The 23,942-nt window shown below is 43.9% G+C and overlaps 1 protein-coding gene across 1 annotated transcript in view; it reads left to right on the top strand.

Moving 5' to 3' along the window:
• Window positions 1–23,942, top strand: part of PRKCH (protein kinase C eta) — a 113,423-nt gene that overhangs the window by 9,247 nt on the left and 80,234 nt on the right. Inside the window, exon 2 of the mRNA XM_009102315.4 lies at window positions 17,563–17,626. Within this exon, the coding sequence (XP_009100563.2) occupies window positions 17,563–17,626 (64 nt within the window). The remainder of the gene's footprint in view (window positions 1–17,562; window positions 17,627–23,942) is intronic.

Raw genomic sequence — 23,942 nt, 5'->3', positions numbered from 1 at the left:
GCCTTATAGATGCTGGGGTAGGTTAAGCAGGACCAGTGGTGCTGGGTGCTGTGGGTGTGTCAGAGGGAGAAGAGCACTGTCAGAGGGATCATTTAAGGTTGTGGCAGCTCTCTGGAGCTGGCTGGCTTCACAGCCAGGATGGGAAAGAGGATGACAGTTTAAATATGACAGTAAAAGTCAGCATGGGATGTCTGTGCTCCAAAGTGCTTTTATCTGACAAAATAGTTGCAAATCAATGCTGTCTCTGATAGCATTGGAGCTGGTTTGTCAATGTGTGAGTTAGTTCCTAGAGGCATTTTCTCCACCTAGACTGGTCAGTGTCCTCATCCCATGCTAAATGTATTCAGTTCTGGGCCTTGCTCCTTCAGAATAACAAAGGATGTTTAAATCAGGAATGACTAATGCAAGACTAGCTTGTCCTGTTTGAATTCATACTTTGTCCTGCATTTGCTTTCTTGGTAAACAAGGACATATAGCTTCTTGGCCTTTTCCCCAGGACTGAGGGGCAGAGGAAAAATGGAGTTCCAAGTAGTGAAATGTGGGGTTGATTTACTTCATGATTTCTTCTATCTCATATCCTTCAATTCTTTTAAATTTTGTATGCTTTAAATGTTTCCTTCCCTCACATGTAAACTGGCACATACATGAAGCTCTTCATACCTCGCTTCTTTCTGGCATCAATTTTTAATAACATCAATGTGAAAGTTGCTTCCTTCCTTTCTTGTTTTTGAAAAGTTTGCCTGTGTCTTCTGTGAGATTCCAGCAGAACAGGAGCCTGGTGTTTGCTTCTGCTGTTGCTTGGGAGGTTTACGTCAGTGGATTCCCCATGGCTTCGATGGAGTTACACTGCCAGCTTTGCATTGGCTAATTGGGAGAAGACTGGACACGTTTCCTTCCCCCTTCTTGCATGCAACAAGAGTTGATAATGATGGCTGGGTTGTACATTATTTATTGGGCACAGCAAGTGCCCATGGTGCTCTGAGAAATAGGAAGGAATTGGCTTTCGTCAATGAGTTTATTATCTAGGTCATTCACAGACTGAGGCATCTCACATTAATGTATTCAATGAAAATTTATTCTCTAAGGCAGTTTGCTCATGAGCCTGGAAGAAGATATAACCATGTGAGGAAATGTTCCTGTGCAGTCCAAATCCATGGTGGGATTTCTTGTCAAAGCTGTTCATTGGAACACACTGCTAATACAAAAGCTACAGAGCTCTGTGTGGGGTGAGGTTCCATCTCCTAATAGGGCTTGGTGGGAGTATTGCTGCTGGTAATCAGTTTTCTACATGGAGCCCCATGCTTATTACTTCATTACCTGTTTACTTGGTAGCAGTAAAAAGTCCAGCTTTGTGTACTTCCCAAGAACTGCTCACCAGACTGGTTTATAAGGGGGGATGATTTACTGGAAATGGTTGAAAGTGATCCTGCAATCAGTTTTCTTTTATAGAAGTTTGTCCCTTGTTTCTGGAAGGGACTCCTGATGTGGCAGCCAAGAAGAAATGCTGGTTTATTTAGTTTTCTTTAATGTAATGGGATGTAACTATGGTCATTTAGTAGCTACTCTACAACTAAGCAACTAAGCTGTTCTCAGCTTAGAGTGGAGCAGAACTGGGTGGAAACCCAGCTGTACTAAGATAAGCCATCTTCCTCTCAAAAATTAGCCCCCATTACAATAATCCTATCAACGCCTAATGATAGTAACTAATTTAGACCAGGCTTTCATACAATTAGCTTGAGTAACATCTAGCATGTCTTGCCAGTAGGGATGGTGTTTTCCCCTGTTTCCTTCATTCTAGAAAGAAACATGTCCCACTTTCCTCTTGCTGAATGGTTTATCAAAACCTAGATCTTCAAATTCATGCTCATGTCCAAGAAAGGAGCAAGGTCTAGAGCTGTTCTCATGAGCCCAGATAGTGGAGCTTTATTCTTTCCCTTTGAGGGACAAAAGGGGTATGATGTAGGCAAAATAAATGATAAAGGAATAGATAAAAGTTTCTTTGGCACATTTGCACAGGTTGAGGCTGATTTCTCCAGCACAGTGGAACCCCCACCCCATATTTACTATTAAGGTGCTGTCTTTGGAGGCCAAGACTCACTGTATCCACATCCTTAGGGCTTGCCATCCTCTCAGAGTGACAGTGTTGAAATGAAGACCAGATCCCTGGATTCTGGAGGATCAGGAATAAAGCATCAAAAATCCAGGCTATGCTGCACATCCTCACAGTGCATTTTACAGCCCCTTGTAGACAAAACAGGTTCACGTTCTAGTATGACTCTTTCCATCTGGGCTAATATAATACTTAGGAAGTCATCCAGTGTAGGAATGAGTTTTATGTTTAAATGTGATGGAGCAGGCCTGTGGCTTGTTGGCTCTGGTAGTTTGTCCAGGGCAGATCCAGGAGGGCGCCCAGCAGGTTTTTGCCCTCTTCTGCCCCATGGGCAGTTCCTGTGCAGCAAGAGAGGCAAGGAGCTTCCTGCTTGAGTCTCTGCTTCTCACATACCCCATTTCACAGCTGAGCTTGCTAAAGAAACCATCAGTCAGGCACCAGGCCAGTCAGTGTGGGGGGCTGTTTGCTGTGGTTTTGGAGTCGTGCAAAAGCAACCGTCCATTGTGCTGCCTCTGCACAGGAGTGGTGACGGCCGGAAGAAGAGGCGGGAACGGAATTTTGGGGGAGCTGGGGCCCTTAACCTGGTTTTGATCAAAGCTTGATGCCAGGATGGCTTTTCCCTGTATTTCGTATCTACCAAAGGACTTGGTTAGTGATTTATCAGTTCATTGAATCACAGAACAGGTTTGGGTTGTAAGGGACCTTAAAGCTCATCAATGTTCCAACCCCTGCCATGGGCAGGGACACCTTCCACCAGACCAGGTTGCTCCAAGCCACATCCACCCTGATCTGGAACACTTGCCAGGATGGACCAGCAACAGCTTCTCTGAGCAAATTGTACCAGTGCCTCACACTCTCCTAGGGAAGAATTTCTTCCTAATCTCTAATATTTACACTCCTTCAGCTTGCACCATCATCAAGCCTGTGCTTCCCCAGCAGTTTCTGATGACACTGTTGGACACGTACCAAGCCCTGCTCTGAGGTTACCTGTGGTCCCTTGGAAGGGTGCTGGAAGCCATGGCTGCTCTCCTCTCTGTCTTGGGTGAGAGGTTCTGCATGTGACTGCACATCTGCAGGAGAGCAGGATGTTGGTGCTGTGGTGTGGAGCTGCCTGTGAACGTCTGCGTGCTGTGGCACAGACAGGACACGGCATGCATTCATTTTAGTTCTTGCCTGGTGCTCTGCTGAATAAGGAGAAACCTTTTTGGCTGGTTATGTTCTTTCTGGTTAGCACTATCTTGGTTAAAATTCTTAGAATTGAAAGCTTCAGAAATTCTGAGTAGGAGCTTAGAACAGAGAGTGGAAGCTATATCTAAAATCATCACTTGATTCATTTTAGAATTGCACGATTCTGATTTTGTCAAGAATAACACTGACAGAATAAATCTGAGTGGATTCTTCAAAGAGGAGCAAAAGATCATTCAAGCTGTCACATGTTTTGGCTTATGTGGATGTGATCTCAGAAGGTTTCTGGTGTGCCCTTGCAAGTTTGTCATTTCCCTTTGTCATGGAGAAAGCTGTGTCTGTGATTAATACGAGGTCACTGATGTTATTTCTATATATAAATAAGCTTAGTGCAAAGATACTTGCCTCAGCAATGCATATGCAATACTCATTGTTTTTAAGCAATGCACTTCTTATTTTAGTAACATTTTTGAAGCTCCTGTTCCTGTTTTGGACATGAACATTAGGTGAGGAAAGAGTAACTGACCTTGCAGGTTTTAAGTAGCCTTTGGTGTCCCTGTGTTTGGTTTCTGAAAGATTGCTCTGAAAACATCTTTGTGACCTCAGAAAAGCTCATAAGCATTTTCTCCATATAAGTTTTGTTGTTAATTTTTAGGTTGACTAAACTATCTTTTTATGTTAATAGTTCTGGTCATAGGAAATTTCATTTGCAGAAAAATTCGCAGATCTCTCATCTCTGTAAGTGTTCAAGGCCAGGTTGGATGGGGCTTGGAGCAACCTGGTCTAGGTAAAGTATCCCTGCCTGTGGCAGTGGAGTAGGAATGAGATGATTTTTAAGGTCCATTCCAAACCATTCTGTGGAATTTGGGTTTGCTGGTTTTGTTTGTGGGTTGGTTTGGTTTTTTTTTTTAATTACTCCAGCTGCATAAAAATATGCTGTTTCAGTGCCTGATAATGTTTTTCACTGTCAACAATAAGAAAAGGAATTTGTTATCTTTGAAATATATATACATTTTAGCTAATAAATGGGTAGTTGCAAAATTCTGTACACCTGTAGCATTTCTTCTTACTCTTTCTCTGACAATATTAAGCAAGTGTTTCCACAGGAACAGTGCTCTTTACAATAGACAGTGTTGTGGCTTGCTTCAAAGCCACAGCCAGAACACGTAGGTGTTTGAAGGGTACCAGATCTTTCCATCTCTCGCTGTGAATTTTCCAGTGGGTCAGTACTTGTTCAGACTTTCTATCTCAGTACCCAAAACCACCCCCCTGTTTCATGTTGCTCTGTGTGGTAATGCCCCAGAAGCCTTTCAAACTCTGCTGGGCTGCAAGAGGAGTTTTTCTAGAATCATGAAAAGTTGAAATTTCGGATGCCGTGGTCTAGTCAGCAGCTCCAGTTCAGGATCAATTGTTCAAGGACAGGCTGGATGGGGCTTGGAGCAACGTGATCTAGTGGAAGGTGTCCCTGCCCATGGCATGAGTTGGAGTTGGATGATCTTTGTGATCTCTTCCAAACAAAACTGTTTTATGATTTTTTGTTTTATGGTTCCATCAAACCCCTTGCTGCTGTAATCTTATCTCAGGCTCTTTCAATGTAATGTGGATTAGTTGAACAGTGTTAGGTGTTTTTTTGTCTTTCTCAGGGAAGTGTGTTTGTAATGTTTCCCTTCACTGAATGTGGGTCAGTCATTAAAAGGGACTGGATCTCTTAATTTACTTCCCTCCAAGGTGGTTGCTGAGAGGACAGGAACTGAGTGGCTTCTTGGCTTTATATTACAGGGCTTTGTATATCTTAAAGAAGGAAGTGAATTGACTTTACTTTCAGAGGACATAAATACTGTCCAAGGGATTTCTGTCCTCAGCTGGTGAGAATTAAGGTAGAAGGCTAAAACTGATGTGACTTTTCCCAGAGTGAATAAAATCTTGCTTTGGAAATTACAGGAACATGTCCCCACACACAGCAAGGGCTGTTTGTCTGCAGGAAGAGGAGCATGAGGTCCACATTAGCCGTGCCACCCAGGTGGGGATGTGCTTTTCTCCCGGAGAGAATTTATACTTTAAACACATTAGTGTGCTGGAGTTAAAAGCATGTGTGTTTGTATATAAACACATGCAACACTCTGGCACAGATAAAATGTCGGGCCTTCCATTCAAAAAGAAACAAAACATTAAAACATTTGTCAAGGGGGAAACATGACAACGGTTGTCCTAAATACAACTGGCTTTGTAAGTGAGCCTGTCCTGCTCTTGGCTTACCCAGGATTGCCATGTGCTGGGGCTTGTGGCAGTCCTCAGCAAAAGCTTTGTTTGGAGAGCAGAAGGTTTATCTGCAGGTTTGTGGGTCATGCTGAGTGTTGAATGGGAAATGTGGTCAGCACCCAAGTTATGTTCTTGATTGACCTGTCAGCAAAACCACTCCAACCATGTTCTGACCTTTTCCTCTACATACCCTTTCTGGGTGTCTCAGCCCTCTGGTTTATTTAATCCAAGGTAAATCTTGGTCACATTGGTTCCTCATCTTGAAACCACACTTTGAAAAGGGAAAAATAAATACTAAAAAGGGGAAATATGTGACAGTTGCTGCTGGTAGGTCCCAGCAAGCTGCCTGTCAGCTTCCAGTTGTCCCCAAAACCCTGGAGAGCCTCCTGTCCTTCAGAGGGAGGCAGGTGGCAGCTGGGTCAGCTGAGCAGCACATCCCAGTGACACGGCACCTCGTCACCATCCGGTGGCTGGCGAGGGCTGGAGGCCAGTGCTGTGCAGCTCCTTCCTGGCTCAGCCTCCTTGCTGGAGTCACAGCTCTGACTTTATGGTCACAAGTGGGTAGTGAGATCATCTCTCTCATGAGGTAGATGAGGAAAACTGTAATCACAGACTTGATAGGACTAAAAATTGCTTGGTCTTGGACAGTCTGTCTCTTATTGTAATGCTTGGCCTCAGGATTTCTGGACAATTTTTTTTCCATTTTATTTTTGGTACTGATACCCAACCCACTCTCCTTCCTCATGAAAAACCTCACCACTGCACCCTTTTTTCTGCTGTTTCACAGAAATATTTTGATTGTACTCTTTCATCATCCCCATAAAAAAATAAAAAAAGCCCAAACAGAAATGCAAACACATAAACAAAACCCACTGTACAAATAGGATGTGATTTAACTTGGCAAAGCAAGTGTTGGCAGTGATGTGTCCTTTCTGGGTGTTGTCAGCTGCAACCTACATTCTTTTTGCTGCCTGAAGACTTGATTGTGGCTCCCAGCACTGGACCTCATGGGATTGGAGTAGAGACATGAGCAGTAACATCTGGACAGCCTGAGCAAGCATCATACCTTCAGGAATGCTGGGGGAGTGCATGCCTTGGCACTCCTTTTTTTTTTTTTTTTTTTTTTTTTGTACCTTTGGAAGTATCTAATTGGCTGTGCAGCCAGAAACTGCTGGTACTTTTACGTGATGTTCTGGGGTGTGTGTACCAGGGACATGGGGCAATCCCACAAGTGGCTGGCAGGGAATGGGAGAGGGAGTATGTGGGCTAAAGTACTTTTAAACCTTTCTTTTCATCTTTCCCTGTGTCCCAAGCAGGTTCTCTTTTGTGACATGCCATTCATATTTGATAGTTTGCTTTTCATCCTTTTGTCTCAAATTGTTGGGCAGATCATCTTGCAACATGGAGAGGAGATGTGGCAGATTAATACTAGCTGGGTATAAATGTTAGTCCTTAATTTCAGTGGTAAGAAACTGCCAGGTGAGGAAGTGAGAGGAGGAAGAAAGAAGTCATTGTGATCAATTCCAGATCTGGAAAGAATTATCAGAGCTGTGGTGCTTAAGTTTTCCCATGGTGTTACAGCCCATGCCAAGGTTGAAAGTTGCTGGATTTAATCTCTCCTTTTTGTATCCTCACTAAGGATGAGTAATGGGATTAGCACTGTAAATGGGAATGTGAGCTGTGTTGGGAACTGTACTTCTAAAGACTGGCATGCCCCTGAGACATGCCATTTGAAATCTCAGGATTTGCCAGAAATATTGCTGATAATTTTATCCTGCACATAAATTAATTCATTGTGATGCTGGCAGGGGTGGTGTGTGTCCCTCAATCACTTAGCTCAAGGCTTTAAAGCCATTGAAAAGATTGAGAGTCCTGGTGCTTTGGAGCAATTGACTCTTCTTGATGTCTGGACTTCTGTGGAGTTCAGGTACACGTTGCTTTTGTGGGTTTTGCCGAGTTTCCCTTGCACTTTTCCAAGCAGTGTGGCTGCTGTGCAATGAGCTAGGTCTGTTTTTTGAAGACTCAAATCTCTATTTCTACCTCTGCTCCTGCCATCCCCATACATTGCTTTCCTTTTCTGTGAAACTGATGGTGTAAGATGAGCTCAGCACCCAGAGGGGCTTTGCCGTCTTTGGATGGAAAGGTGGAGATGTGTGGGAAGAGTTTGATGTGGGTGATGTGTTTGGAGTACACGATCTCCTGTGCAGCTCCTTCCCTCTGTCACATTGGTGTCCAGCACCATAGGAATGTGACACCAGCATGGCAGCCTTGGGTGACAGCCAGCACTGTGGGCCTTCCTGAAACTTCTACATCCACTTTTTAGGGTTCCAGCTGTCCCCGGTGCAGTAAAGATCAATAAAGGTCTTTTTAACACTTGGTGTTGAAGGGAAGGAAGAAGAAGGAAGGTGCCTGTAAATCAGACCCTGTGCAGAGCTGTTGGTTTGTGTCTGTGCCTCTGTGTTGTGGATCCCCATCTTCTTGGCATTGAGATGCTGAGCACAGCTCACTCCAGAATCCTTCTTTTTTAGTTTTACAGTGCTCATTATTAGTGATCAAGCATCATAAAAACCTGAACTTTTCCATCAGACTGCCTTTTGCTGCAGCACCAGGACTTAACTTTTAACTGTTGTTAAAAGGATGGTATTTGGCTCTTCAGTATCTGACTGAAATGGTTGGAGTGGGAGAAAGTTGTGACCTTTCCCCTTTCTACCTGAGGTTTTGAGAAATTTGATGGATTATCTTGAGGACTAATGGATTTTAAATGGTTCATGATCTCATCTGCTGTGGCCTGGTTTTAGAAAGAAGAAAGAGCTATTGGACAAAAATGGAAAAGCAGCAGTACACCAAATGAATTACATGTAGTAGGAAGATATTTTAAAAATAGAGACACACCTAATGGAGACTCAAATGAGAATAATTTCTCAGAAGTTTAGGATTATGCAATAAAGCCTATGAATAACGAGAAAATATTTCCCAGCACTGAATAGTGGAGAACAACACAAGTAGGTGAGTGAGCAAAGTTCTGGGGAGACAGCTGCAGAGGGGGTCTTCACATAGTGATGCAGCTGGTTTAGGGGTCCCTGTTCCTTGGGTTGGATCCATGAACAGGGTATTGGGGGCTCTGTCTGATGCTGTACAACCCAGTGGATTGCCCCTAAATTACCCCTAAGTGCTGTCCTGCTGTAGCTGGGAAGTGATGGTCCCTGGGCAACCAACGAGACACAGAACCTCAGTCCATGTGCAGACTGTGCTGCTTAATGTAAAGTCATAAATGATTCATAAAGTCTGCCTCGATTTGTTAGGGAGTTTAATTAAAGCTGAAGGTGAATGCTGTGCCCTGGAAGACTTCTCAAGACTGAGAGAACTGTTGTTGCTTCTCTGCCTGGTGGCTGTTCTGTTTCTCTCTGGGCCAAACCCAGGTCTCTGGTGTGCACTACCTGGGCTTGCTTTTTCATTGCTCTTTCCTTCCTGGGGGCCATTGCCTCTGTTCTAAGCACATTTGTGTCATTGCTTTACTTTGAGGAAGCTCTGCTCAGCATCTCATTGTGGTGGCCCTTGGAATGTTTCCATGTGGGGAGTGCCACCAACTTGCCGACTTGGCACCGGTCAATGAATTTATTTCTTTATAACTGTAAACAGAAAAAGTGGCACAACTTCCTGTGTTTTCTGCCAAGTTATGTTGGGTTCATGTAGGAGACAGAAAATACTCTTGTTGATAATCTCCAGATCTTAGAGATAGAGAAGGGCAATTCCTGTATTGTGTGCTTAGTGATAGACCTCAAATGTGAGCTGTCAGGATCATCCCTTTGCAACTCCAGCTCTACAGCTATTGAAAGATTTTTGTTTTGCTGATAATAACTGGTTATTGAAATTTATTGATATGTTGTCACTGTTAATTGAATGGAAATAGAAGATTTTTTTGTTGTTTGGTTATTGGTCAATGCTTTGAAGTCCCCTCAAGAGCAGAGACCCTGTTCCACTGTCAGCCTCTTTTACCTGCAGTTACACACATAGGTGTCTGCAGGCAGATTTCTGTACCTTGCATATGCAAAGCTGATAGCCTGATAGCAGCTACTGAATGTGAGCATGGGTGTATTTGCTGTAATCAAGTGTTCAGACAGCTGAAAATGAAGCCCTGCATTCGCCATCCTTTAATTTAGTGATCCTGCATTGATGTCAGCATTTGCCTTTGGGAAATTAATCTGAGATTTTTCTTCCCACCCCCTAAAAAAAAAGCTAGCTGTAGGAGGAAGACAAGAGGAGTTGGAAGGAAAATACAGTGATGGACTGGACATGATGGTATTTGGCACGGTGTTACAAAGATGCATGGTGAATAATTAAGGTTTAATTGTGCTCAGCAGAGCTAAAGCTCTGCTTGTATGTGCTTGTGGTAGGGAAAGGCAGCATCCGTCCTGCCCACGCGATTCTGGTTTCACACAGGCTGTGGGAGGGAGCTGGGGGTTCCTGCCCCTTCTCTCTGCTCAGGGAGGCTCAGAGCAGCCTTTTCTCTCTGCCTGGCATCTCCCCTGGCCACCATGTGCTATCACTGGGGGGTTCCAGCAGCTTTGCTGTTCGTGGCAGTTCACAGAGTCATCCCACGCTTGGCATGTTCTGTGCCCTCAGGAAAGGGACCCTCAGTCGTAGGGTCTGGTCATCCTTCACATTTTCTTCTTAGCCCATTGACCAGCCTAGCCATTTCTAGCCCCACACTTGTAGGAGGCTGTGGATGAAAGCTCCCCCCTGTTGCAGACTCCAGTGTGTGCACAACATTCTTAGATTCTCCCACATCCCCCCCATTTTGTTTTGAATTTCACTTAAATTTCTAAAGGAGTGTGTTCTTACCCAGTGATGGAATTGTTGGGATCAGTGCCTTGTCTTCAAGAAACTTCAGTACCGTAGGATTTATAAACAGGCAATTGGATCCTTTCCCCCTGACACATAACTTGGGGAAAAAGGTAAAAAAATCCCTCTGGAGAGTTGATGTTTTTCTTTGAAAATATAAGGAGAACAAAAACATAATTGTCCCTGAACCAGTAGTGTCTGTGTTTCTCTCTTTTTAACTTTATAACATTAATTTTTTTTCAAATATGCTAAAGAGCATTTTCCTGGAACCATTACTTGTAAATCATTCATTGCTTTAGAGGTATTTCTCAAAAGCAATATAAATTGCTGTAACACCATAGGAGCAGGCTCTAGCTCCTGCTTTCAAAAGTTGTTTTTGTTTTTTTAAGATTTGAAACCTCCTTTTTTATCTATATTATATTTGTAGCTCTTCAAGCAGGTTTTCTTGGCAGGAATTTTCTCAGGATAAATAAATCTTGCTCCCACCACAGCAAGTTTCCTGTAGAGGTGGGTGATCTCTTGGATGAAACCAGACTAAAATTGATTAAAGAGTCCAGGATTGGCTAAGAGTCATTAGTTATGCATACTTGTTCATGGCTGATGCACAGCTTGTAATTAGGCAGCTTGAATGAAAACAAAAGTAATATTTTAAGCAGCTGTCCTGAAACAAAAAATTAGAATGACAATATTACAGTAATAGCTGGAATAACTGGTTATAGGAGTTTTGAGAGAGACTGACTTTCCACCCATGTGTGAGTTTAGCTGCAGAGTATTAAACTTTGTTCAGGTGAGCTCTGAGGGCTTTAACACTCAGGGTACATGGACCTGCTGGCTGCAGGTGGGATTGGCAGCTTTTCCCAGTGCTGTCCAGGTCTGCCCCAGCACCTGTGGTGGGAGTTGCTGCCCTGAGCACTTGGCAGCCTTTGCAGCAGTAAGAAGGTACTTGGTACCCTGTTGTGTGTATTTGCTTTTTTTTTCTTTTATTTTTAGGCACCCTAATTTGAGTCTTACAAAGTGCATGCTGTGCATTTGTAGGAAAAACACTTTACTGTGTTGGCCTGGAAATGCAAAATCCCCTTTGTACTAGACAGCCCTGAGGATTTTCAAAGGTGTCTGACTTGATAGACAGGTGTCTGTCAGCCTCAAAAAGTATAAGAGGGACTGATTAATCCAGACACCGTGTATTTGGCTGAGAAAATTGCCATTTGACCTGTCCAAGGAGGTGCTACCTCATTAAAACACAGAAAGATCTGACATTCCATAAGCATGATCTGGTAAGAGCTTAAACAAGAAAGATGACAAGAAATAACTAGAGGCATGTGAAAAACCAGCTTTAGCCTAACCCAAATTTTCAGCTCTTTCGACTGAGCCTTGGGAATTGCCTCTACAAACGACTGATTACATATGCAGTTCTGTTAATTAAAATTAAAAATTATGTAGGAAGTCAAAAGATATAGCTACTTGTTTAATTAAGCTAATGAAGTCCCTAGGTAGCTTTTATATTTGCTTTACTCACTGCAAGTGTCTGGCCTGTTCTGTTTTTGAAGCCATGTCAGCATTGACATGCCTCAGGAAAAGGCTGTACTTCTAGGATGGTTATGGATTGTGCCTGTGGGGAAGGAAGGACAGGGCAGCAATGGCAGAAGGGATGTTCTAGGCTCCAGGGTAAACACAGTCATCTCTTGTGTTTGATCCAAACACAATAAAAAGATTCCCACTGATTCTGATGAGCTTCAGATCAGACTTCCCAGACTGGATTATCTGTTAGGGTATGGGAGGGGGAGGAAAAAAAACCTTGTAAACTTGTGCTTGTGAGATTTAACGCTTTTGCCAGATGCAGTGTTGAAGATGTCTTTTCATTCTGGAGGCCCACCTTATCTACCTCATCTTGATTTTGGAGAGTGAGCAACTTGCAGGCAGGCACCCTTTGCATCTGCCTCTTCCCATCCTTTCCTGAGGCATGCTGGGCTTTCTCGGAGGCCAACTCACTATTCCTGCTCTTCAAGTTCAGTGGATGCTTCAGCTGGGTGTTGATATGTTGCCTGAGAGATTACCCTCCTTCTGAATTTGTTTTCCAAACCTCTTCCATTGATGAATCATGCATGGCCAGTTTTCATTATATGTGTGAAGGCATGTGATTAAGGAGCCCTGTTTTGGTCTCCCTGCATCTGCTCTGCTCCTGAACTGATTTATTTTTTGTAATGCAGAGAAGGGGAGCCAATAACACCTGCCCTGTTATTGGGAAGGATGTCAGCACAGTCACTTTCTGGGGAAGGTGTGTGAGATGGTTCACTGGGGCCCCTCCTTGTGGGAAGCCAGTCCCTGGCAGCTCCCTTTGAAGTCACGTGGAGCAGCAGGATCCCAGCAAGTTCAGGCATGGGGCACCATGTGAGTGGTTTGGGTTAGGAGTGGAGTTCCTAACTCCCAGCACAATGTCCTGGCAGAGGCCTGTGCCTCACAGGGGAGGTGTAATGAAGCCATGGCTGAACTCCTCATCCTCACCTGCCCCTTTCCAGCTTGCCTGCCAAAATCCTCCAGCGCTTGTTTTCCCTGGTTGGGCTGTGAAGTTCAGCAGAAGTTAAATTTTAAGCGTGTGCTTAGCTCTGGGCCAAAATCCTGTGCTGTGCTCACAGGTACAGCTGAGCTCCAGCAGTTGATCTTTTCCACACCTCATGCTGTGGACAAACGTGCTGCCTTCATTTCCTTGAGGGTGACTTCAGGATTTACTACACTGATAAGCACATTTTCCTCTCCCAGTGAGCCAAAACTTGGCCAAGTTACCTCTAAACTAGCTAGAAAATCTGTGTTTTTCCTCCTGGTTCTTCCCTGGGGGACCAGGCTGAGGATGAAAGTGCTGGGGAGGGGGTAAGGTGATGATTGTTTACAGGTCTGCCTGCCAGTGGTATGATGCTACATGCCACCAGTTTAGTTTGATTTATTCTGAGATCACTGCACCTCACAGCATTCACAGTATCAGGCATGCATAGAATTTCATACTTCTCCTTTGCTCCCAATACAACAGGACTTTTCTTTGGCTTTGATACTAAACCTTCCAGGCATAAGCTTGTGATTCCCTAAAATAAATTATCCCATGCCAGATCTTTGGCATTAGGAAACTTTGTACATATTACCCTTTGATGATTGTGTCAAATACATATGGATGGTTACATTCCTGTATCACTTCTCTTATGCTGTGGTGTAGGAGTTCCCCCTGAGCATCACCTGTGCTGCCTTCAGGCTATTGAGCTTCTCTGAGCCTGTCCTGCTTTCTTTAGGAAAGAATATCAGCTGCTTTGTTGGCCCAAACTGATTCCATGGTCTACTTTGGACTTTATTAACTGCGTCAAGATTAATACTGTGACACCCTGTTTCTCTGTAACAATGAAGGGGTTTTGCCTTTAACGCCAATGCTGGGAAATGAAAAACAGAGAAGAAGTGAGGGAGCAAAACTTGGCGTCTGCGTGGTGCTTGTGTTCCACCCCTGCTGCTGTTGGGAGGCTGGATCCTGAGGGTGTTTGCTGGTGCTGGGAGGTACTGGCATCCCTGGAGCTGTGCCAGCATGGCGTCAGGGCTTGGGCTGCCAGCCCAGGTCGGGTTATCCCTTCCATGGCTGGAGGGCCAGTCCTTTGGCAGCTGCTCCCTTTTGAAGTGCTCAGGTCTAATTAAGTAACAGAACACAGTGAGAAGCCCTCTCTGCCTGTGAATGTAGGTGTTGGTACTGGAAGTGCTTTGGTGACTGGAAGGATTGAAGGAGGGTTGAAAAATCAGGAGTTCCTCCTTTTGGGGACACAGTGGGGTGCCAGACTCCTGCTCTGTGGGTTTCTGGTTTCATCTGGTTCAGGGCAATTTCTGCATGCCCAGCTCGGACATGCTGTGTCAGTAGAGTTTCCCACAGCGTGTACATCTGTGGCTGCACTGCAAGGGTGAGAGCGGTGCTGAGGGTGTGAAGGTGGTGCTGAGGGTGTGAAGCAGGGGCAGGAGCACCAGAAGCTGTGCTGCAGAGCTGCCTGAGGTCACCCTCAGGGCCTGAGCAGGGTGCTGCCTGTTCACACCCAGCTCAGCTCGTGGGGCTGCACCAGCACCGTGGGTCCAGCGAGTGTGAGCAGCCCACAGGCGTCAGCTTCTGCCAGCACGGGGCCACTCTGAAGTGTGACCATGGCTCTGGGTGTCCCCATGATGGTGGGAAGCACATCCTGTCAAGCAGGTGGTGGGGAGCTGCTGATGTTTCTCAGGCCAGCTCAGGTCTGTGGTCAGACATTTTCCTTTCAGGTTTTTAGGTCAGGCGTTATTTTCTGTTTCAAGCACGTTCCACATGTCTGAGAGTTATGTCAGGTACTAAGTTGGCTGCTACATAGCTGGTCAAATTCATCCTTAAAGGAGATCACAGCAAGTCCAAAAGCCACTTTTCCCTGTGGTCTGTTATTATTTCATTTCATTGCATGGTATGTTAGCTTTTGTTGTTCTGTTGCTATCAATTTAAAACTAGAGAAACCCTTAAGGCTGTCTGGTTTAAACCCTTGTCTTGGACAAGAATTCCCCTTTGGTCCTGCATCCATCAGCATTGGTGTGCCAAAGTTTCAGCAGCTCCTGGCAGGCTGGGGCTTCAGCCTAATTTTGGAGCCTTTCAGCTGTAATTTTTAATCAGATCTCCCTTATATCTTCTGTAAGAAGATATTGAGTGTAGCTCAAGTCCTCTTGGCTGAGTGCTCTTGGACTGTGGTACAACATGAGCACAGCTGCTTAGTAGGTGTAGGGGATTTGACTGGTCTTTAATCTTGGAGTCTGGAGGGGAGAGAGATTGTTTTATAACCCTCATAAATCTCCTGCTATTGCTTTCTGAGTTAGTTTGTTTCTGTTTTGTAAGACTGCTGTAGGCATAGGACTGTGCTGTGCTAGGGGCAGAGGAATCCTCTTTGCAGAGATGGAGAACGAGGTGTGTCAGGACTTTGGGCCAGATTTTCTCTGTGCCCTGTGTCAAAGGTGGGTGATGCTTTTGTTGGATTCCCTGGCCTCATCCCAAATGCTTGAGTCCTCACAATCCTTTGTGTTTAAGACTGAACAAAGAGTGCAGGATTTATTTCACATCCCACCAGAGATACTGTGTGTCAGAAGAAGGGAGGAAGGATCCTCTTTGTCAGTGTGGAAGCAGAAATCTGACATATTCTGTATGGAGACTGGCAGGAAAATGATAAACACTGAATATTGACTTTGGAAACCTAAGTAAGTAAGGATTTTTTCCATAAAACCTGAATTCTTGGTATCCCATAAATCAATTGCATTATTATATATTATATGTTATTATATATTTTGTATAGGACCATTTCTTTACAAAGCTGCACATCTCTCCAGGGAACTGAAATTTAGGCAAAAATGATGCATGATATTGCTGGAGTTAAAATCTATTTGGGAAATGTCTTCAATATTAATGGAGACAGAGAGCTGTTCAAACACAACTTCCTAAAACCAGTGTAATATGCAGTGCAAACAAGCATAAAAATGAATATTGAGTCAAGACTAAATATTTGCTTTAAAATTTCTCTGTGAGACTGATTTTAATTATTTTTTTTTTTTAGTGGAAAATGTAGTGTCTATAAAATCATAATTTTGGTAGGATTTTCCCAAGCAGGTGTAGCCTCCCTGTTTTGTGTCCCACTGATAGGAGTGTGTGTGTGGCACCTTACAACCATAGCTGGAATCATGTGAATGAGATGCTTGCTCATTCTTTTTCCTGAAAATATTTCTTCTCATCCTAACAAATTCTCACCGGTTTAAATAACAATTTCTCTACTTCTGCAACAAATTGTTGGCTAGGGAAATGTATGTCTGTATGTGCTTCCCCTTCACTTACCCCAGAAGGCTGTTTTTTTTCTGGGCTGTGTCAGCATTCTGTACCTTAACCCTGCAGAGTCAGCCCAGCTCAGGTACCTCCTCCCACCTACAGCTGTGCTTTGCTTCCATTTGTAGCTTGGCTGTTTGGCTTCTCTTTAGGGTTCACCTTTCTGTTTTTTCAGTATCTTAACATTATTGCCTGTTAGGTTTGTGGCAGCAGCGTTTTTTGGGAGGCAGGAGCAAATGCCTGGGTCAGGGGTGGTCCATAGCCCTGGCTTGGGGAGCTCAGGTTGGTGTTGGGGGTGTATTTCAGTGATGTGTGGGTGTTTACACTGGAGAGGAATCAAAGGGCTCACAGGGTACAGGAGGCAGCCTGAGCTCATCATCCTGTGGTTGTATAGGAGGAGCAGGGAGGGTTTGGATCAGCAATCCATTAATTCCCCCAGAGAGCTCCATTTTCAAAATTCCTGTTCTGCACAGGTGATCGGTACCCAGGAGCTGTAAAGCTCCTCTTTGCTAATTTCAACCTTGAAATTTGTGGGAAATTCAGGGTTGCCTTGTTACTTCTTTCTTTGTTTTTGTTTTTTAACTGAGATTTCTGTGTGACAGCCTGACTCAAACGTCAGAAACTCTTAGCTGGTAAATGGAAAAAAAAAAAAAAAAAACAACACCAAAAGCAAGACCTTTATTAAAAATGTATCTCAAAATGAAAAATCTACTCACCAAAAAATAAATGCTTTCTTTCAAGGACAGGCTGACTGATGCTGGGATTGAATCTCTGATCCCTAAAATTATGTTCTGTATCTCTATCTCTAACTAATTTAGATTAAAAGACAAGAAGTCCTTAGGTAACAGCACCAACAGTTTTCTATTTCCTGTGGTTTAAGGCCAAAAGGTGATTTATGTAAGAAATCAGCATTTGCCTCAGTGATGGTGGTATTTTGAGAGACTGAAACAATTTCACTGAGGTAAAATATAATAGAGAGGAAATATCCATGTAATTCTCAAAACAGCTGCACATTGATATTTTCAGAGAATTCAGTGTTAGTCCTGCTTCATTTATCTCACAAATTGGAACACTATTAACTGTATTTATTTTTTTTTAATATTTTCTCTCTAGCAAGGCTGAGTTTGTTCAGCACTTCCAGGAAAAACATAGGACTCAATTTTCTTATTTTTTATGGAGCCCTGAATGCTGAACAATTTGGGCACCAGATGCTTGATTTTATTTTTTTTTTTCAATTAAGGTGTGCATGAGAATATATACATCTTCAAATATTATCAATTTTCTTCTTCAAAGAAACCAATCTTCTAACATTTCCTTTCCTTTTTTTCAGGTGGATTTGGAGCCAGAAGGCAAAGTGTTTGTTGTCATAACTCTTACAGGAAACTTCACAGAAGGTAAGGGAGTTGCTCTGGCTTGTTTCCATTCAGAGCTGGACTGGTCTGTCCCTGCCATCAGTTCCAGAGCAGTGCAGACACTTGGATTCTTCAGGGGCCTCATGCTGTGGTGTGCTTGAGGTTTCCTGAGTGATGGGGGAAATCTGGAAGGGGCTGTTGGTGGCAGCTGGAGCTCTGTGTGCCTTCTGCTCTGATCTCAGACCTGGGGAGCTCACTGGTCGTGCTCTCTCTGCTTTATTTCCTCAAAGTTGTCCTTCAGACGGGTTGTTTTTGTCACTTGTGCTTTTCACCTGGCTGCCTCTCCAAGGGCAAGCTGAGGAGAAAGTAGAGCATGTTTGAAATGGAACATGTTTAAAACATCTGGATGGTTTTTGTTCCATAATGGTTCACATCTACTTCACGACCATTTCTGTTTCCTGGGTTCACTTTGCACAGGAAGCTTGCAAGTTTTTAATGTGACAGCTGCCCTAAAAAAGTATCTGGGCAGACTTTTGTTTTGGTAACTACATTTTATAGTGTGATGGTTTTGATGTCCCTGTTGTTTATTGTGATACCATTTATGAGTGTGGATGCGAGCTGTGCTGCAGCAACCCAGGGAATCTCTGTATTTGTAACCAGAGAACAGGGAGAGTGCCAGGGTGTGCTGGGGAGGCCTGGAGGAATTTCTTGCAGGGATGAAAAAGATGTTGGAAATTGGCTTTAATTTCCTATGATAGAGCCAGTGATGGAAAGAGAAGAAACTGGAGGGCTTTTACTGACTTACATCCCAGTTTGTATCCACATGCAGGAGTGCTTGGCCATTTAAAGCAGGGTTGAGCAGGGATGGTAGGCATGAGCATAAATCCAGAGTGTGTTTCAGACCTGTGCTGGTGGCTGAGCATGTTGCTAACAAGGCCTCAGAGATGAGAAATGCAGAACTCAGATGTTCGTACAGCTACTGCTTTCCGAGGGAAATGAGAAATGTTGGAAATAATTGACTTCTCTTTCCTCTGTTCTTGAGGATGTGTAGACTTACAGAACAGGAACATCAAAGGTGGCTCTTGGGTTTTTTCTTGTCTGGTTGTTCCCATGTATGGTCACATTTAGAGTTTCCAAGAAAAGTCTTTATCCAGGGCAAGCCTGATTGCAGATACTGACTTTTCCCAGTCATTGGGTAAAGGAGGTATTCATGAAGAATCAGGGGTTTCCCTCTGATACACAGAGGTCTTGTTCATAATATTATATTTAATTCTGCTTTTGTCTCTTTTGCTGGAAGTGTGGAAGCTCTGAATGGTATTTGAAATTTTAAGGTTTTTTTGGAAAAAAAAGTCTAAGAATCATTCATGACTTGAAAGCTCAAAAAATGGCTTCCCACTTGTTCTCCTGATCTGGAGGGCAGCCACTGCCACATCCTCCCTGCTCCCTATGACTTCTTGTGCTGAGCTAGTGGTTTTGGTTATGGAAATAGCCAAATTCACAGCGTCTCAAGCACCACTGTCTACCTCCAGTAAAGTGAAAGTCCAAAAAGTGGGCAAAGAGAGGGGGGAGATAAGGGGGATAAGAAGAAAAATTAGCAAAACCCCCCCAAAAAAACCCAACAAAACAATCAAGACTGGGATTTTAGGCCCATGTGAGACTGCCATATTTTCTTTGTCCTGTTTTGCTTACTCCAAACAGGCAGTCCTGGTGGTGCTTGGACTTTACCTTTAGGAGGGGTGGTTTTTTGGTTTGATTAAAAGTTCCTCTGACCAAAACCTTAATTTGGTTCTGCTCTCCTACAGCAGGGATGGGGGAGCAGGGTGTGACTCCTGCGAGTCTGACAGAGGCATTTGGGGACTGTCAGGATGTGAGGGCACTATAGCAAACATGCAGCTGCAAAGGGTTCAGTTCTTTGCAGGTTCCCATATGGCTCTTCTGTCCATCACTGCTACCCTGCTGTTTTGAGGCAGGGAGATCTGCCTGTTTGATGTTTTAAAAATACATGTAGGTTTTCAGAAAAAGAAAGGAACAGAGCAATAGGAAGTGAGGGAGGCCTAGAGAAATTATACCTGCCTCTCTTTATTTTCTCTGCTTGGATATACTTGCTGTGCTAAGCTGTATTTGATTATATTAACTACCCTCATTCAGCTGACATTTCCTGTGTAAAGCAACCAGTGCAAAATTAAAATGAAAATCTCCTTACCTTGGGATGAGATTACCTCTCACAGAAATCACAGAATACTCCGAGTTGGAAGGGACACACAAGGATCAGCAAAGTTCAATTCCTGAACTGCCCAAGGTGACACATCCCTGGTGGCCTTGGCACCCAGCTGGGGTAAAGGGAAGCACACTCATCCCCAACCATCTCCCTCACTGACCCAGAAGCTGTTTCAGTCCAGGCTGTTTTATAGAGAGGGTGAGGACTGACTTCTGCCTGCCGTGCTTGAGGCATTGCTTAGGGATTGATTTCCTGCCTCTTCTCAAATGAATTTATTTACTCTTTTCTGGGTTTTATTTATTTCACCCTTTTAGGATTTTTTTTTCAAGTCACCAAAATTTTTCCAAGTCATACAATTCCTTTTGAAAACTTTCTTATTCCTTTTGCTCTGGATATAAATATGATTTTCCCCCAAGGGTGTCTTTAGCATTTCTTAGCTTTCTCTCTGTGTCTCCTTGCTTCTGCTCTCTTAAAAGCAGTGAGTGTGCCTTCTCTGAGGTGTGTTTTTGCTGTGGATGTGAGGCATGTTGTCAGCTGAGGAGCTGGGAACAGGAGCAGGGTGCAGTGTGTGGGACCACACCAAGCTCTGCCCAGCCCTGGGGACTGCAGGAGCTGTGGTTTAGCAAAACCCAGAGAGTCCTGTTTCCCTCCCTCCCTGTGATCCATGTGTGTGCCAGGAACTCTGAGATAATCCACAAGATCTCAACTCTTGCAAGCCCTCTTTAAAGGGAGGAAATCTGCTGTGTTGCTCTCCTACACACGTAGGGCTCTTGAGGTGCCCCAGAGGGTGTTGCTCAGCTGGTGACATGAATTCAGACCTGCTCTCCAGTGCTTGTTGCTTTTTCCCACTGAATACTGGTTTCAGCTGGGAAAGAACAAACGCTGAGTTAGCTCTTCTCAGGCAGAATATGATTGATTTGAAATCAAAAGCCTTGCAGTGAGTGTGGGTGAACCCCTGCTGTGGTTTGTGCCTCTGGACCCCTGTGAGATGTTAGAAGAGATTCCCAAGAGCTGGTGATGGTGCTTGGGCCAGGCTATTTGGCTGCAGCAAGGTCAGGCTGGACATTGAGAGGCCCCAGGTGTATGCCTGCATGGATTGGACCTCTCCCCTTGCAACCCTGGAGTCCCAGAGCCAGCCCCCTTGCTTTACCTGCCCTCAGTTTGCCACCTCTCTTTCTGTTTGCCCTATTTAATTCTGAGCAAAGCTAATTAAATTAATACAAATGAAGTATTTGACTGAATTAATGAATGAAGCAAGCCCTGTAGGAAACAGAGTGTTTCTATTTTAGTGCTTTCAACTCTTGCAATTTGCCTTTTTTTTTTTCATGTTTTCACTCAAAATGATAATTCTGGCTTGAAGTTCAGTTTTAATTACATTGTTCTAAAATAAGGAATGGTTGTTTCTTTTCTTTCAGCATCAGTAAAGACAATGACAAATTTGAGTTCTGGGCAAGAAATAGAATGACAAGAATATTGAAAAGCCAAGTGAGTCGGTAGAACAGATATAGCACCTGTTACTAAATATTTCATGTTGGTAGGGTTTGCAGCAGCAAGAAATCATAGAATCATATTGGAAGGGACCTTTAGGATCATCTAGTTCCATCTCCCCTCAAGGGGGAAGCTGAACCTGCTTACCTACAGGTAACCTAAGAAGCCGGTTCAGGAAGCCCAAACCTGTTTCTGGACCAGGAAATGCTTCTTTGTTTTGCAGCTGGCACTTTCACATGGTTTGTCCTGAAACACAGAGACTCTTGGCCTTTTGCTGTCTTTTTTCTTAGAATACATTTTTCTAACACAAAGTTTTTTTAAAGAAATAGTGTTTTCTCTGACAGGTACCACTAAAGATCTGCAGACTTAAATTATAAAGTGGAACATAAATATTATGCTAGCAAGATCCCTGCTCCGCACTATAATGTAGCTCCTCAGCCCCATAAAATTTCTATTGACAGATCTGTTATCAGGTTCTTGCATGACAGGGAGGAAAATGAGTTTTACCAATCCTCTGTAACTGCAATAATGACTGCTTTCAGCCCATCTTTTATAGTTAAGGGAATAAATACTGGAAAGTAGGAAGCAGGAACAAAAAAATGCCCTGTTCTCATCCCCTGTGTTTTGGGCCACTCTTCTCTTTTGGTTTACTGGCTCTAGCAGGGTTTTAATGCTTGCAGTAGACACCACCTAGAAAACCTGCTGGTCCAAACTGGACATATCAATGCAGAATAAGATCAAGTTCTGCTGTCGTTGGTTCACAGTCTGAGGACATGGAAGCCTTTAATGTATAGCCCAAAGTCTACTGTGGCAGAGACCAGCAAGAGACATGCACTTCTACACTCTTGTATTTTTTTTCTACTATCTACAAGTTTTTTCAGTGCTTTACACTTGTCACACCTGTGTGCTGAAGGCAAGGGATTTCCAGTTCTACTCCATGTTGGTCCAACTCTGCATTTTCAGATGGAGATAGGTCAGGACAACGTTGAGTCCCATGGGGGAGAAAATACACCCTGAGTGTGCCCTGAGAAAACTGAGCCCTTGCAGGGACCATGAATGTAATCCACAAATGGTGTGCATCTCTGTGTGGCAGGCAGGTGAACTTCAGTGGATCCCCAGCCTTGCTGAAAGATTTCAGTCAAGCTAAAAAATAAATAAAAGGTTTAAAAAATAAAAGGTTTCCAGAGGCTGATCTTGAAGTCCTGAGCAGGTATTGGTCTCCTAGAGGTCACACTCTGCACATCCCAGCAGAGGTTTACCAGCCAAGCAGGGGGAGCAAGAGCAGCTCTGTCCTTGTCCTGAAGTCTCCATGAGTTTCTTTTTTTTCTATTTCAAAGTGAAACTTTCAAAATGTGCACGTTGCATTTCACGTGTAAATATTGCCAAGAGAACCTGAGAGAACTTAAACCCTGGAACTCTGATATCTCACATGTCTTTCTGCCTTCTTTAAAAAAAAAAGGAAACAAAACAAGGCAAGTTTGTTAAAATCTGAATTTTCACAGGGAAAAAATATTTCAACAGGGAAGTAAACAAACAGAGCTGCTTATTCCTGGTAGCAGGAAGAGGCAGACCCTGGGAAATGAAGTGATTTCCTTGGTGGTGGTTTATTTGCCCTTATGGAGGGCCTGTAATGCAGAGGCAGGAGGAGAACAGCACCCCAGCCTGCCACATATCCACAAGGCTTCTTTTATTTCTCAGAAAATGATCCATGTGACCACACAGCTATTGCAGTGTGTCTAAGGCCAAGAGATTTTTGTCAGTAATTTGTGACTTGCCCAGATCTGCCAACTGCAGAGATACCCAGCACTGTAAAAATTCAGCAAACAGCAATATCAGGGTTAACCTCACTTCCTCAGAGGGCTGTGTTTTGTCTGGGCTCTGAAACCTAGAGATAAATATGCAAGCTTGCAATCAGTGGGATTTCAGTGTTCCTGGCTGTAATGTGGAGCAGAGGTTTCTTTGCTTTATTTTCATGTGATTCCTGGAAGAGGTGATGTTAGTTCCCAGGGGAGATGAAATTTCCTTGGCCTTGGAGGACAGGGCTGTGCTGGAGCTGGTGTTTGTGCTGCAGTGTGGGAGGATGGGGGGAGTGTGGGATGGAAGGAGAGGAACATGAAGCTATAGGAGGTGAGTGCTGGGATCCAGGGGTGATGGAACAGCCCTGGTTGCTGCACCCTGATGCTTTCTATGGCCATCCCAGAGTGGTTGAAGTCACCTGGATGATACCCTGGACTGGGATGAAGGGGTTGCCCTGACAGTAGCACACCTCAGGCTCTGCCTGGATTTCTCTAGACCACAGTTTGTGAGGTGCCTGACTGATGGAATAGGTAAATTGCTGTCCAGAAGCCTCAGTGCCTTACCAGGCTCACTCTGTAAATCTGTGCCAGAAACTACAGGGGGAAAAAATGCCAACAAAGCGGTGCAGTTCATTTTTTCATCCATCTGTCTGTCTATCTATCTGTCATGTCTCTCTCTCTCTCTCTCTCTCTATATATATATATATATATATATATATACATACTCACATATATATATGTATATATAACTTCAGCTCCACCAACTCTCAATTAGGCTGTATCCAATTTAATATCTGAGTCTCTCAATTCTGGCTGCTGGAGGGGACTCCTGATTTAGGTGCTGCCACCCCAGTCA

This window comes from Serinus canaria, chromosome 5 (genome assembly GCF_022539315.1).
Source record: "Serinus canaria isolate serCan28SL12 chromosome 5, serCan2020, whole genome shotgun sequence".
In the NCBI taxonomy this organism is placed as follows: Eukaryota; Metazoa; Chordata; class Aves; order Passeriformes; family Fringillidae; genus Serinus; species Serinus canaria.
The sequence above is the reverse complement of the archived record's forward strand: the minus strand, read 5'-3'. Positions and strand labels throughout refer to the sequence as shown.